Below are 16,643 nucleotides of genomic sequence, written 5' to 3'. Positions count from 1 at the left end.
CTGAAGATGAAACAATTGGTTACTTGGGGAAAGAAATAAATATATATACTAAAGTTATTACGAACTCCATGGAGCATGTGGGGATTTTCCAATATCCAGGCATTCCTTTTTTTTCTTCTTTCTTTCAATAGGGATGTTAGGGGGGAGGGGTTAAGGGGAGGGGGGATGGGTAACACATAATTTCTTTTTCACACACTTTTATTCTGTAACTATTTGAAAACACAATAAAAAAAAGTTTTTTTTAAAAAAGTGCCTAATATAATTTTCTTGTGGGCCTTCATGGTAGAGCGAAGAAGTATAACTACACAAAGACTGACAAACAACCAATGTACAAAAGAATAAACTGTGCAAATACAAATAATAATAATTATTCAAAGAATGTATAAATTATACACTTTGAAATTTGAAATAGGCAGCCACAAAGCAAGAAACTCGAATAACTCAATTAAAAAATATTTTTTTTAAAAAAAGGCTAAATATAAACCCAAGAAAAAGAAACCAAAAATCACTGCTTAGAGAAAAAGAGAGAGAAAAAATCATTATCACAGATTGGACAATCCAACAATCCATAATAACCATATGGATATACTCAACATAAACAAGCAAGAGCAACTTAATGGATATAGCGATTCCAAACACACGTAACTGAATTAAAAGAGGAAATGGAACATGAACAGTATATACATTGTCCCAAAAGTAATATCTATCACTGATGTCATCCCAAAGTCACTACACAATAGCATTAAACTGTTAGGCATCCACAGTAATAGTTAGTAGCAATTGAGAAATGGATGTTCTTAGCTTTGCCCACATCTCAGGTTTTACCAGTTTGAGCCGAGGAAAATAATAAATAACACTGAGAGTGTGAATTGTAGGGTCCTTGGAAGTGAGTCCATAGGTTGTGGAATCAGTTCATTGTTAAGGTGAGTGAAGTTATTACCTGCTGGTTCAGGAGCCTGATGGTTGAAGAGTAATAGCTATTCCTGAACTGCTCCCTCCCAAACCATCTCCTGTATATTATAATTATACTTGCATTTCTCACATTAGTAAGAAAAAGTTAGGAAAGCTTTGTATATTGTTTTCAGTTTCTTTAACAACCTGATATGCATACAGTAACCCAGATGCTGGTTTGATGCTTGCCCATCTTTTTCATATCTAGCCAGAAATCCATCAAACTTGATTTGTGTGTAATTTGAGATTGGAGGATCTTTTGTTTGTAGCTGAAATTGAGCAGCTCTATTGCAGTGGATCAAAAATCCAGCGCCTGTGTCTTTCTGCTGTTAGATTGAAGTCAACAAATGCAAGCATCATTCCTTTATCACCTGTGTAATGCTGCTAGATTTGTTAACTAACTCCCAGCTGGTCTTGCTATTGGTCTATTTTCAGCAGTAACAGTTTAAGATTCAGTGAAGTGATAACTTTAACCTGTACTCCTTGGTGTCATAATGGCAGAATTGACCTTTCATTCAAATAATGTTCTTTAATGATCAAGGCTACTGGAGTTAACACCAAATCATGTAAATACACCCTATTTTTATGAAACAGCCGATTATAAGTTAGCAAGAATGTAAAATTCTGTGGTAGGTGTGAAAGTACAACGTTGACTACTAGTCTACAATTTGTATGAGAGTAGATACGTTTTTTTAAGTGAGCTGGTTGTAAAGTGCTGAATGTCGATCTTTGCGTAGTGATCAGCACTTCTGTACTCCTGCCACTATGCACAAAGGGAGGAGGTGTGGGTGGGCAGCAGGGTTAAGAATGCAATCTGACATGAAGTTTTTCATATGCACAACAGCTTAAATTGTTCACTATTTTACAGATCAGCCGGACAGCAAAAAAATAGCAGCACAAAGTGATCGTAAGTAGCACCTACTCTGTTGGTTTTCAGGATGTTTTGTGTTATCATAAGGAATTGGGGTAAATCTGTTAATAAGTTTAGGAAATCAGCTGGCTAGTTTGTGAAGCTACAAATGGTGTGAGAATAGTGCTAAATCCAAGGATATTCTGATCAGCAAAGAACATTTTAAACTACATAATGTAATGTTAAATTTTAGTTTATCGCGAGTTTTTAATTATGCAGTACAGAAACAGGCCTTTCAGCCCAATTTGTGTATCTATACCAATCCCCTTTGCCAGTGTTTGGCTCATATCCTCCTCAACCTATTATTTATATTCTTGCCCAAATATCTTCTAAATATTGTAATAGTACTGACCTTTACCACTTCCTCTGGCAGCTTGTTTCATACAGGTTTCCCCCACTATCCGAAGGTAGAGCGTTCCTATGAAACCGTTAGATAGCTGAAATGTCATAAAGCAAAAAAAGTAATTACCATTAATTTATATGGGAAAAATTTTTGAGTGTTCCCAGACCCAAAAAAAACCTACCAAATAACACATAAAATCTAAAATAACACAAACATACAGTAAAAGCAGGAATGATATGATAAATATACAGCCTATATAAGGTAGAAATATTGTATATACAGTGTAATTTCACTTATCAGAATAGGAAAGACAGCGAGCCAAAATCGATTTGGAGAAAAAAAATCGGCACGTACATGCATGTGCACACAACTGTACGCACAAGACTTCATGGTCATGGTAGTCTTTCTCAGGGTAAACACACGTATAAAGCAGGTGTCTTTTTTCTCATAAAAGCGAAAATGGGTACCGTAGATTCCGGATTTTAAGCCGCTACTTTTTTCCCACATTTTGAACAGCTTTGAACTTTGCGGCCTTTAATACGGAGCGGCTAATGCATTATTTTTTTTCATGCTGCCGAAAACATTTTGCCTCGTAACAGTAGACCAATAAAATTGATGAGTAGTTCACAGAGGTCCAATGAAATTGTACGATAAATCAAGCGCACTTTCACAATTAAATTATTGTAAATCAGTCATTTGTACTCACCCTCATCAACATGGAAAACACTCGAAGAAAAGCATTGTGCTGCCTTTATGGCAGTTATTTAGTTTATAATATTTTCGCTTAGTAATTCATTTTCTAGTTAAAGTTAGAAGAGTTTTAACTATATTTGTTTTCTGTACTACATCGCGGGATGCTATGACGTCACACCCGGTTTCGCCGCGTCTTGTGGGATACCAGTTTGCGATAAACGGGAAGGAGGGGGCATTAGACCCGAGCGAAATGCTGCTTTTAAATGCCGTTTGCGATAAACGGGACGGCGGGGGGGAGCGGCGGAGCAAAAACGCTGCTTTTAAGTTAAAGGCGATCAATAACTTTTCCTGGTAGGCTGCAGTATATATATTTTTTACCAGTCGTTAGGAGATATTGGAATGTTGTTCAGTAAAGAAGTATACGCAACGTATATTTAAAAGTAGCCGCGTTACGGGCACGGTTCGAAAAAAAGCATTTGCAATATGTATTTGTTTTTGTTACCATATGGATTTAATTAAAAGTTAAAAAATCCTCACGTGTAATATCTTTCTGTGTAAATATCTCATATTACAACGTGGGACACCTGCGGCCGAAAATCCGGTGCGGCCGAAAATCCGGTGCGGCCTTTACAAGTAAAAAATTGATTTTATTTCTAAAATTAGAGCCAGCGGCTTTTAATCAGGTGCGCTCTGTAGTCCGGAATCTACAGTACTAATGTAGGTCTTTCTTAACACCGAGCTGTCATAAAGCGAACGTTCATAAAACGGGGGCCACCTGTATACCTACCACTCCATGGATAGGAGGAGAAAATAGTCCCAGATCTTCTTTAAATTCTACCCTTTTGAACAATCCCTTTGCCTTCTAGTTTACCTTACCATGCAAAAAAGTGATTATCTCCCCTATCTATGTCCCTTATAAACGTCTACATTTAGCTCAGTGAAGCATATCTAATCTGTTGTAGAACTCGAACCCTGCAGTTAAGCAACATTCTTGTGCACTTTATTGAGCATTCTCACTTGCTTCCCAAAGTGTGGTGGGCTAAACTGCACACAGTACTCTCAAGTGTAGTCTAAGCAATGATAGGTCAAGACGTTGGAGGGCAGACTGTTCTGAAGGCTAGAAGTCCTGCTCCGGTTTCCTACACTCAGCATTGCATTAAGTGGTTTGTGTGAAGGTTCACCTGTGAGTTGGCAAGTCACTCAGCCACGTGTTGGCCTAATTATCCATCATTTCACCTATCTGTTTGTATATTTATAATTATGCTTTTCTTGATTACTTAAATATCTTGCACACTTTATTTGATGTAATGATTGTCATCAAAATTGGAATCAGCAGTAGACTGAAGTTTAATTTGTCAAAAAGTGGAGCTACGCTGAAATCATTTAATATTCATTCAATACGGTGGAGATATGGCAACCATATCTCTATAGTTTTGTAACGAATGGCTTGTAAACCACTGAGATTGGTAAGAGAACCATAGCTAAAAGTTATTTCTAGGAATGAGCATACAGTATATGCATATGTTGGACTTCTGAATGTGGTAGTATTATGGGAGCTCTTTGTCGGGGTGTCCATCTCTTGGACATCTAAGCTTGGCAATAGCTTCTAGTGTATTGAATTAATAATGGAACATTACATTGATTAAAGATGGTGCATGTGAGTTCAATTTTGAACATTTAAGTGAAGTTTGGATTGATGGTGGGGTCATGGAGGGCTGTGGTCCTGTTGCAGTTTGATGGGAGTAGGCAATTTAAATGGTTCAGTACAGGCTAGATGGGCTAATGGCCCTGTATTTCTCTATGACTGATATATTCAACTTTTGACTATACAATTTGACTTTTAAATGCTAAGTTGTATATAGAAATTGTTTTTTCCTGTAAATTTATTTTTTTCCTTCCTAGCAATTGGAGCCCAGCTTGCAGCCATACATCAGCAAAGGTAAGGGGGGCGAAATATTAACAATAAATGTTCAGCTGCTACCTTGTGGTTCTGAGAAAAAGAATTCATTATCTTAATGTTGCAACCTTCATTTCAATCTGTACTGTAAACCGATCTCAATTGTGACACCAATGAGAGATCATGATTAGCTATCGAGCTTCAAGGATTGGATATGGGCATTTGTCTTGGTGTCCTTCTGAGTGCTGCATAGTAATTGCCACTGGAAGCCTGCTGTTGATTTGTGAGGGAGTCTTTTCTGCTTTCATTTGTAACTGATGCATGGTTGGTGGGTTTTGACTGAGTTCAGTGAGATTTGTAGTCATGGGTGATGAATTTTGTCAAGCATTTCTGGCCCTAAAGGAGTGAGAATAGAGAAACATGTTTTAACAAAAGTGTCTTTATAGTACAGATTCAGTTACTGAATTGTTCACCAAATTTACACAAAATGAGTGAAGTGTGTTATAATGCAGCAAGTCATGCACAAAGCAAGAATTGTAATAAGAACTAAGTTGTAGTGCAAGGCTACCATAAGAGATTGGCTACCTGACTCTCAGCATATTAATAAAATAGTTCTCCAAATGAAAATTGCTTGCCTTGTGCGTTGTCAATTTTGTCAGGGGTTGTCTGCAGTTGTTTAATAGAATAGAGGGATACGAGTGTAGACCTCTCATCATCTTACTTTGAACTGAGTTGGTCTCTGCTTGCTTGGCAAATGTTTTCAACTGGTGTATTATGTTATTGGGAGGGACTGCTTTCATTTCAGCTTTAAACATTGTTTCGGATAATCGTGTTGCTTTGTAGTGTCTCATACAGCCTGTTTAAGCTTGCATTGCGTTGCACTATGTATTGTAGCATTGCTGAGTTTGTCTGAGCATGTTTGCTTAAGGCTGATCGTGTGGGTCTAAAGTGTGATTCTTCATGTCCTGAGAAAGTTGGCAGAGTTAAACTTGGCATTGAAACTTAATCATTGATCAGAACAGTTTTTAGATTAGCGTTTTATTTCAGAATTGGGTTTAATATCATTGGTATTTGTCATAAATTTTGTTAACTTTGCAACAGCAGTACAGTGCAATACGTAATAATAGAGAAGAGAACTGAAGATATGTGTGTGTGTAACAATGAGAAGAGGGCATGTCCTGGGTGATGGGGGTCCTTAATGATGGACGCCGCCTTTTTGAGGCACCACTTGTTGAACATTTCCTGGGTACTACAGATTTGGGCCATTTCAGAAAGTTGTCATGAGTAAGCCACTGGTGGATCGAGAAATTCTCCCAGGTCGTATGTGGTTAAGAGTAGATTACTTTTGCTGATGGTATTTATTTAAATTGCATGATTTTAATTTGCACTATTGTTGTGGCAGGATGCAGTTACACATTTGGTTTGATATTCCAGGCCTATGAATGCTGTGCTTGGGGTCAATATTTGTCCTGTAATTTTATCATTATGCCGTGGTATTCCCGATCAGTGTCTGGTGGTTGTGAAATTTGAAAAGTATCATTTGATGTCACGGAGGTTCTTACAAAGTCAATAGCTTATCCTAATAAAATCAGCAAACAAAAGAAATGTTGTCATAAACTGGTTATTACTGATAAATTGAAATTTATCAATAAGTGGGAATAACTTTAATCTGATGATAATAGTATCCATAATCCTAATTGTATCCAATTTTATAATAAAATTACACTTTTGTTTATGTAGTGCAACCCATGAAGAATGAGATTATGGATTGGTTCTGATGAATTTATGTTCACTTGTATGTCCATCCACTGACATTCTCCTCATCTTTTTTAGGACAACTCTTACAGAGGATTACAGAGTACCAGATGGGATGGTTGGTCTTGGTAAGTCTAATGTATGAGTACAGTTTTTGTTCATTCTTCCTTGAACAACCACACCATGGCCATGTTCTTTTATGAGAAAAGAGATGCGTATTATCAGTCCCGAAGAAGGGTCTTGGCCTGAAATGTTGACTGTTTATTAATTTCTAGATGCTGTCTGACCCACTGAGTTCCTTCAGCATTTTGTATGTGTTGCTTTAGATATCATAACCCAGCTCCTGTATCTTCAAAGCTGTGGCTTGGATTTTCTTTTGAGAACAGAGTTCCTTTATGTGCATGATCTTGTAAGGTGGAAAAGTCCTTCTTATTTGTCCCTTCATTGTAAAGAGTAAACTAATAAGTAAGCAAAGTTCTGTATACCCAAAGCAAAGTTTGTATCTTTGCATGAAGTACTTCAAGTATCTAGGTTATCCATAGAATAGTTGAGCACAACAGGAGCCCTTTAGTCCATTATGTTATGCTGACCTATTTCAACCTACACATTGATTAATCTAACCCATCCCTCCCCTCGACACAGCCCATAAATCTCCATTTTTCTTAAATTTGTTTGCCTGTTTTAGAGACTCTTTCATGTTCTTGTTGTATCAGCCATGCAATTATAGAAATTTTTTCCAGCATTTCCCCCCTCCCCCACGCCCCTTTTTTTTATTGGAGCCATGCGATTATATGTATTACCCTTAAAGCTTGGGATAAGGAGAAAAAAATAGAAAGCTTGCATGTTCTTAAATGTCTGGGGTCTGGTGTAATGTTGAATGATGTTAGGAGTGTAGCATAAAGGGGTGCAGTTGTGCCAGGCTAAATAGTGGTATTTGACTCTTCTATCTGTAAACTACATGTAAGTTGTTAGGTGTGTCTCTTGGAAGCCGAAAACGTGTAGCCATCTTGTTATACATACACATAGCTGCAATATGTCAGCCAATGTTTTTATTTCAGTCATAGGTCGTGGTGGGGAACAGATAAACCGAATACAGCAGGAATCTGGTTGCAAAGTACAGATTGCTCCAGGTGCAGTGGACTTTTTTTGGCAATTCTTTTTCAACTTTATTTTATTTGTTACAGTGGTTTATGAAATTCTAGAAACTAATAATGTGTATTGTTTGCATATGCAATTTTAAAGAAATTGCTGTAGATGCTCAGTTTGTTTGTTCACCGGGAGTTCTTGCCATTTCAATAAATTTCCTTTCAAATTTATTTGATGGCCCTACCTATGTTTAGCTCTGCCCTAAATGTTATGGGTTTTAGCTTTGTCTCTGCCAAACTGGTTTCAATCTGGACAAAAACAAGTGTTGAGAGTCAGATTTGGCACTTCTTAAAGGCATAAGACATAGTCAACCAAGTTTGGGACAGTCAAGTAAAGAAGTATTTTGTCCCATTTGCTGTCCTTTGAATGGTCAATTGGTTAACTGTTAGTAATGCCAGGGTTTTTCTGGAATCAAGTATAATAATTCTCTTGGTTGAAATATCATCAAGCTGTTGGCCCTATAGAAGATCAGCTAATAAATCCCCAAAATAAAACTAAGAAGCAGGGTTGTAAATCATAATGGATGCCCATTTTTTTAATCATATCCAGCCAATAAAAATGACATCCAAAGCTAAGATCTCACATTAGCTCTGTTCTTCCCTGACCAAGTAAACATTGCTCCCATTCTTTTACTTATATAACATTCGTTGGACAGTGAGAGGAGACCATTATGCTGGCCTGATTCAAGCGATAGGATCCTGGAGCGAGTACATAATTAGTATCCAGGCTAATGGCTTTTACATACATGGCTGTCATATTGTGAATCTGGTCCTAACACCTTGCATTGTTGCAAATCAGTATCATTTGTGACTTTTCTTCCAAATTGTAATAATGAGCTTTCAATTAGCTTTCTAGCCAGGTGTTCACATGTTAATTGGTATTCTTCCTTTTTTTTGTACCTTAAATCAGCAATTCAATGCTTTTGGTTTTGTTTGGCTTGCTGAACAAGCAGAACAGAGGCAGGGTAAAAATGTTCTCCCTCTGAGCCCCTGTCCCTCCACCCTGAATCCAGTCTTGTATGAGTGTTAAATCATACCACTGGTTCAGCCAAAATAAAAGTATTGAGATTCTTGAGGAAGGATTTGATTCTCTGGAATGGGAACAAAAAATATTTATTGGAGTATTCTAGGGGTGAGGGATTGAAGTCATAACAATTGTTGCAGTAGGGGTAATTGATATGATTAAATGTCAGAAATCAAAACCATTGTAACAATGATAAAGAGTTTTCATTGAGTTTGGGGAGCTACGGGATGTAGATAGAAAGTGATTGGCAAAATGCAAATACAATACATGAATCACCGGGTGTGGGAAATTGCTGCTGCAAAGAGCAATTCTAGCAGATCCATTTGCGGCTTTCAAAATGGAGTAGAATCATACGTGAAGGAAAGTAACTCACTCGCAGAACTAGAGGGGAATTGAAGATGACTGACTTGATTAGTGGTCACCAACCCATCAATCGTGATTGACTAGTCGATCTTTGAGACTTTCCCAGTTGATCCCGACAAAAAATGAAAAATAAACACAAATACTGTTGAGAGATTGTTTCTGGGTTGCGGGGTTTTAGTTCCGTTCTTTCTGTCCAGTGCGCATGCGTATAGCTCTCCCGCACTACACAGTGTAATTCACTGGTCCCCAACCACCGGGCCACGAGGAATTGATGTCAGTCAGCTGCACCTTTCCTCGTTCCCTGTCACGCCTACTGTTGAACTTGAACCCACGCGAAGTCATCAGCCGACTAAACGCAGTGATACCTTCGCGCCAGGGATCACCGGTTGGCCTCGGGTGGCCGGCGGGAAGTGCTATTGCTACTGGCCTGGAGCGCTGCCTCTGAACCTGTTTACCACACCAAATGTTCATGGGGAACCTGGTGCTAAAATATTCACAGACGACCTAATTCAGACTCAGCGTTTCGTACAAGTATCAGAGTGGCTATCGCGCTGTGATCTACTGAAACAAACATTTGTCGGCCGATAGATCCTACAAGGGGGAGTGGGCGGGCGTTTTGTCCCATTCCCCGCTCAGTTGGCCGCGCTCTCCAGACTGTGACCACCGCGGCCCCGGTATGGGAACGTCCGGCCCTGAACTTGTCTTCTCACCTCACCCACAACCAGCCGCACCTGGCCAAGGTATCTGGCGGTGAGCGGGCGGGAGGCTGAGTTCAGGCCCGGAGGCTGCCTAATGAGGCAATGTCTCAAAACTGCTTCTGTACCCTGAGAACAAGCACCCAGCACTTAAAGACAAACCTGCTGAGTTTTCTCAGTGGAATAAACGAGAGCAAGCGGGACAGAAACCGAGAGCCGCGCAAACTAGAATAGACTGGACATGAGGAACCTGCTTCTAGTATTGCTGTATTCTGGTCGTGTTTAACACCCCCCCCCCCCCCCCCGCCCCCGTCAGCCGATCCGCAAGAATATTATCAATATTAAACCGGTCCGCAATGCAAAAAAAAAAAAGTGGGTACCCCCAGTATTTATATTATTTCTACTTCTGGGTTGTGGGGTTTTACTTCCGGTCTTTTCTACCCTGGTGCGCATGCATGTAACTAATTGATGTGGGGTCGATCTTGCCTTTTTCTAAGGCCGAGGTAGGGGATCTTGGGCTTAAAAAGGTTGGTGACCACTAGACTAGATCATTCTAACGTTAGCATTGAGTTAATGGAATGGAAGGTTTCCAGCTCTACCTCAGAGATTAGTTAATGCTTTCACAAACTATGCAATTCATTTAAATTATCTTGTTAATGAGCTTTATTGCTAATGCAGTTAAGACCTGATATTTAGTTTGTCATACCTGAATAAAAAGAATCAGGTTTCATATCGCCGGCATAATTTGTGAAATTTGTTGTCTTTGTTGCGGCAGTATAATGTAATACATAATAATTGGGAGAAAACTGAATTACAGTAAATATATAAAACAGTTAAATTTAAAAAAAAAAGTGATGTAGTATTCATGATTCAGCGTCCATTCAGAAATCAGTTGGTGGAGGGGAAGAAGCTGTTCCTGAATTGTTTACTTTGTGGCTTCAGGCTCCTGTACCACCACCTTGATGGTAGCAATGAGAAGAGGGAAGGCCCAGGGTGATGAAGGTCCTTAATGATGGATGCTGTCTTTTTGAGCCATCACTCCTTGAAGATGTCCTGGAAACTATGGAGGATAACGCCCATGATGGAGCTGACTGAGTTTACAACTCTCTGCAGCTTATTCAATCCTGTTCAGTAGGCCTCCCATACCAGACTGTGTGCAGCCTTTTAGAATGCTCTCCACGATACATGTGTAGAAATTTGTGAGTGTCTTTGGTGATATGCCAAATTTCCTTAAAATTCCTGATGAAATATAGCTGCTGTTATGCCTTCTTTGTAGCTGCATCAATATGTTAGGCCCAGAATTTGCAGTTGTCTTTTGTGCAGCACTAGCAAACAATGGGGGAGAGAGGTATTATTTCTAATACTATATAACTGCCTTATTCTTCAATTATATGGAGCCTTATTCAGGAGGTTGCTAAATTTACACATACACAAATTTAAAGACATTTTTCTTACCAGCTATAATGAATAGACCCTTAAGTGTTTACTCATTGTACATCATGAAATGTGTTTTGTATTCAGACTGTGTTGAAATTTGCCCTTAATTGTAGATTACAAATCTTTTTTTTTCTTCCAGAAAGTGGAGGTTTGCCGGAACGATGTGTCTCGTTGACGGGAAATTCGGAATCAATTCAGTAAGTGCTTATGTCCCCATTACTAACAGCGCTTTTGAGGTGCGGCATGATGCGATTGGCAAAACTAGTCCTTCGTTAAATATCCTCAGGAGTTTTCAGCTCCCAGTTTTATGATAGTAAACACAGTGTCTTGGGGGTCATCTGCTAGTGCGAGTATAACTTAACTAGAAATTTAATTAGTTGTAGTTAAGCAGAGCCTGAGATTTAACAAGTGTATTTTCTTTTCAGGACAGCGAAGATGCTGCTGGATGAGATAGTGTCCAGGGGTCGAGGTGGGCCACCGGGTCAGTCCCACGATTCCACGAATGGCCAGAGTGGATCTATTCAGGAAATAGTAATTCCAGCAGGGAAGGCTGGGCTAATTATTGGCAAAGGTGGAGAGACCATCAAACAGCTTCAGGTATTAAAGATAGAAGGGTAAAATTGTAAGTATATTTAAAGGATGAAAATCCAGAAAATCAGTTCATGTAATGCAGCCTTTTCTTTAGGATGAAGCCATGTTACAATTTTTGAGGATAAACTATGTGCTTATTGTTGGTAATGGGTCATTTGGCATAAAAATAAAAAAAGGTTGGAAGCACGGGTGCAGAGAGAGAAACAATTAATGTTTCCAATCAGGGAATCTGTTTCTATTTCCTCACATGGTGCTTGATGTGCTGATTATTGTTTTCAATACAGGTTTTCAAAGTTTAGTCTTTTTAACCTTGGTCGTGATAGTCTATAACCTTGGCTATGTTGGCCTATTTACAGTGATTACTTTTATCCACTAGCTCTCTTTTTGCTGGCAAATGAATTGGATGAGTACAATTAGAATCAACAGATGCTAGAAATCCAAAGCAACACACACAAAATACTGGAGGAACTTAGCAGGTCATCTGTGGAAGAGTGTAACCAGTCGATGTTTCAGGCTGAGACCCTTCATCGGGATTGGAAAGGAAGGGGAGAAGTCAGAGTAAGAGGGTGGGGGCAAGGGAGGAAGCAGTACAAGGTGGCAGGTGATAGGTGAAGCCAGGAGAGGGGCTGAGGTAACGAGCTGGGAAGTTGATTGGTGAAAGAGTTAAAGGGCTGGAGAAGAGGGAATCTGATACCAATGGAACAAATGATTTGTAAGAATGAATTGTCACTTTCTAGCCTAGTTGCAATCTGGCACTTGACAATACCTAAACAGCAAACCATGAATGAGTGAAATTTGTGGTTAATGTGATAAAATTTACCTTCAACAAGAACATTGCCTCAGATATGGAGGATGAAGATTAAACTACTTGATGAAACTAAGCATATTGACCAGGTTGGCCAGCTAGACATGGAAGTGGATTTGGTACCAACATTTGATTACATCAGCTTATTCAAGATACTGTGATCAGATGGTATCTTTCTGTATAGGCCTGTGTTGTGCTGCATTTCCAAGAATGATTTATCAAGTTGTGATTCTGATCTATACAAATAATTGTTGAACAAATAATTATTTGAACAAAACTAATAATGTGTAGTGCATGTTGTGTCCTGTCCTCAAATACTGAATTGTGAGAAATTAATTGCTCAGTAGAGCTGTCAGTGAGGAATGATTAGTTTCTGGATTTAGCTTCATTGATGAGGATGTTAGTCTTTCATATGCTGATGTTAGCTAATCTGTCACTCATTTTAAACAGGAACGCGCAGGAGTGAAGATGATTTTAATCCAAGATGGTTCACAAAATGCTAATGTAGATAAACCACTCCGGATTATTGGTGATCCTTTTAAAGTGCAGGTATGATCTTGCAAGTATTTCTAGATTTGCTTGTTCAAGATATACCACTTCTTTCAAGCAGAAAGCTGTTGATGGTCACTTTTCCAATTTTAATTACACCCTGAATGTCTTTTTGACCTAATCTTTAAGGTTTCCTCAAAAGGGTGTTTCTGCTCACCTGCAAGAAAAGCTTGGTAATTCCCCTAGATGTGGCTTCATTTTAATTGCTCCAGGCTGAACGTGAGGGGGGGAATTAAGATCACACAAACTATACTTTGCTCTTCAAGTTGTTCCTGAAGCAAAAGAAAAACTAGAGCAAAGATGCTCCAACTCTGACTTGATCCTTTTGAATTTGCATTATTAATAACCTCTTCTTTTGCGGAATGAACATTCTGATTATACAAGTGATACTGGTAGAAGGATAAATACCAGTTCATTGGTACTGTTTTGGTCATTGAATATTACTTTAGAAGCCTTTATGCCTCTAGAGAACAGTTGGGGTCCAAATTTTGGTTTGATGAGAAGAGGAAGTTGATCTGACACCCTCAGTAAGCAGGAGTGTGGATTTGTCAGATGCAGAGTGAAACTAGTGCTTCAAGATAGAACTTTCCTTTTCATTGTCCAAACTATGACCTGTATTTGAATGTGACTTCTGCACAATTTTGTGTTCAAGGTTACAGTGCAACCTAGCTTTAGACTGATTCATTTTCATTTGAGAAAGAAATAAGCCGATGTTAGCCTAAGTATTAGCTGAAGCACAAAGTAATTCGTATATCAATTAACTTTGAGTATGGCTCGAAGCCTGATAGCTGTTATGTGCATGTATGACACTGCAATTCAAAATGTGCTCTTTGTTAACTTTTATTCTGAATGGTTGCAGCAAGCTCGAGACATGGTGATGGAGATCTTGCATGAACGTGACCAAGGAGGATTTGGTGACAGAAATGAGTTTGGCAACCGGGGTGCTGGTGGTGCTGGCGGTTTAGATGTAAGTAGATCCATTTATTTTTCCTTGAGTCTCTTGGATATTTTGTTTGGAATTCAAGAAAAAAAATTTTTTGTGTAATGTATACATAATTCAAAAGGCCCCTTGTAAAATTAGTCACTTCTCAGAAATCTTGTGGTAAGGTAACTTTCCATGAAGTATAATGTAAAATTTTGCTTTAAAATTTTTGCCTTTCTGGCCTCAGCCTGTGATTTGTTTGTCACATTAAATCTCCCTGTAGAAGTTCTTTGCACTTTTATTCTGGTCATCTGGGAGTTCATTTTATCCCTAATTTTTGATTATCAGTTTACAGAAAGAGACTAATATATACTTGCAGTTGCATGGCACAATCCTTGTGATTAAACTTGTTCAGGTGGGATTGAGTATCCATAGAAGATATTTCTTTCACCTGTATTTGCTGGCATTGGGCCTAAAAACAATCTGACCATAAATGCTCTATATTATTTAGTCCTTGGTGATGAATATGGGCAATTTGTCAATAAATGCTCCTATAAATTCAAAGATTCAAAGTACATTTATTACCAAAGTATGTTTGCAGTGTACAACTTTGAGATTCATCTTCCCCACAGAGAGCCACGAATCAAAGAAGAAATATGGAATCCGTTCAAAGAAGAAAAAAAAATCAACCCCCTCACCCCCATGCGCAAATCAAACCAATGGCGCAAACGGAAACAAAAAAAGACAAGCGAAAACACAGAATATAAAACAAAATCCAAAGGCAGATTTCAGTTCAGTTCAGCTCAAGTGATTTGGAATCTGCCCAATTCCAAATTGCTTAAACTCGCAAAAAAAAAGTCAGAGCAACCTGAAAAACTAGAAACCCACAATAAACTTGAATTGGAGTCCACAATCCACAAAGCGTATTGATTAGACTTTGCTCCAGCACCATCCTCCACCAGCATCAAGGGAGAGATCTTTCGAACGTGGGCTATTCCTCCAGAGCAGCGAGCAAGAAGGAGAGGGAAACCGCCACAAGTAGTTACCCTCCTCTGGCAGCAGTGAGTGAGAGGCTGGTAGACGGCACTGAACACTCACTCACTCTTCGCACTGGCCTCAACAAAGGCAATCTTCATTTTCATGCTTAACCCACACTCATTGTTTCTCCTTTACCAAATGTTTTAATTCTGCAACTCTAAAATGCAGTACTCTGCATGCTTTCCTTGTGCTCATATGTGACGTAGACTTGCTATTCCAGATGACTGGCTGGTTACTGCTGGATTTTGATTTGCTCTCTAAAATCTTTGAGAGGAGATTTGGTTGGATCACAATACTGCAGTAGCAGAGGTGGCTAAACTGTTTCTAGATCTCCAAAGTGCTTAAACTTTGTTTGCTTCTATTGTATGCATGATGTTTGTATATGTTTTTCCTTTTCTCAGCGCATTTGCTGTGGTCGTTTTTTTTAAATTGTGTTCTTCAAGTTTCTTGCTTTGTGGCTGCCTGTAAGGAAACAGCTCTCGAGGTGTATAATTCAGATAGATAGATAGATACTTTATTCATCCCCATGGGGAAATTCAATTTTTTTCCAATGTCCCATACACTTGTTGTAGCAAAACTAATTACATACAATACTTAACTCAGTAAAAAATATGATATGCATCTAAATCACTATCTCAAAAAGCATTAATAATAGCTTTCAAAAAGTTCTTAAGTCCTGGCGGTAGAATTGTAAAGCCTAATGGCATTGGGGAGTATTGACCTCTTCATCCTGTCTGAGGAGCATTGCATCGATAGTAACCTGTCGCTGAAACTGCTTCTCTGTCTCTGGATATATATTCATATATTCTTTCATAATAAATGTACTTTGAATCTTCTAACTAGCATTTGAAATATTGCATTTAGGTGAATAGTGTTATTTATTTATTTCTCTAGTTAATACTTTGTATTTCTGCTTTTAGTTTCTTCCATTTTCCCTGAAAATGTGGGCTTCATTCCACAGTAATTCCAGACATTTACTATACTGTACTTTAAATTTTTTGTTTATTTGTATCTGTGCTTTTTAGTTTGCATTTTCATGTTGGATGATGGCAACATGTTACCGTATTTCATATTGTTGTCTCTAGAGGTTAGAGGATGTATGGAATGTAAGGGAAGATTTCTGATATGATACTATCTTGTAGTCTCCAGGTTTACACTTGTTTATGTATTAAAAGCTTTCCTTGATGTATACAGGCAGTAATAGTGGTGAAGAATGTGTAGAGTGCATTCATTGGAGGTTGGAGGTTATTAATAAATCCATAGACATTCTGACCTTCACGTAACATCTTTTAAACTTTAGGTACCGGTGCCACGGCATTCAGTAGGAATAGTGATCGGAAGAAGTGGAGAAATGATCAAGAAAATACAAAATGATGCGGGAGTCCGAATACAGTTCAAACCAGGTCAGTCTCATTCCAAGCACTGAGCACTTATTAAATCCAGGAATTCTCTAGACACCAAAATGGGGCATTTGTATTTGTATAGATATCACTCCTTGTATCAGCCAGCATGAATCATACCTCTG

General features: G+C 38.6%; 1 protein-coding gene across 4 annotated transcripts in view; it reads left to right on the top strand.

Annotated features, from left to right (window-relative positions):
• Positions 1–16,643, top strand: part of khsrp (KH-type splicing regulatory protein) — a 76,992-nt gene that overhangs the window by 19,876 nt on the left and 40,473 nt on the right. For 3 of the 4 annotated variants that reach the window (XM_073069403.1, XM_073069401.1, XM_073069399.1), the window contains exons 3-11: positions 1,820–1,858; positions 4,800–4,836; positions 6,628–6,677; positions 7,608–7,679; positions 11,353–11,410; positions 11,639–11,810; positions 13,060–13,158; positions 14,018–14,125; positions 16,419–16,521. In XM_073069403.1, coding sequence (XP_072925504.1) covers positions 1,820–1,858; positions 4,800–4,836; positions 6,628–6,677; positions 7,608–7,679; positions 11,353–11,410; positions 11,639–11,810; positions 13,060–13,158; positions 14,018–14,125; positions 16,419–16,521 — 738 coding nt within the window. The remainder of the gene's footprint in view (positions 1–1,819; positions 1,859–4,799; positions 4,837–6,627; positions 6,678–7,607; positions 7,680–11,352; positions 11,411–11,638; positions 11,811–13,059; positions 13,159–14,017; positions 14,126–16,418; positions 16,522–16,643) is intronic. The other variant, XM_073069400.1, reaches the window with a different exon arrangement.

The sequence above is a fragment of the Hemitrygon akajei genome, chromosome 16 (assembly GCF_048418815.1).
Source record: "Hemitrygon akajei chromosome 16, sHemAka1.3, whole genome shotgun sequence".
Taxonomy (NCBI): domain Eukaryota; kingdom Metazoa; phylum Chordata; class Chondrichthyes; order Myliobatiformes; family Dasyatidae; genus Hemitrygon; species Hemitrygon akajei.
This window is presented reverse-complemented; position numbering and strand designations above follow the sequence as displayed.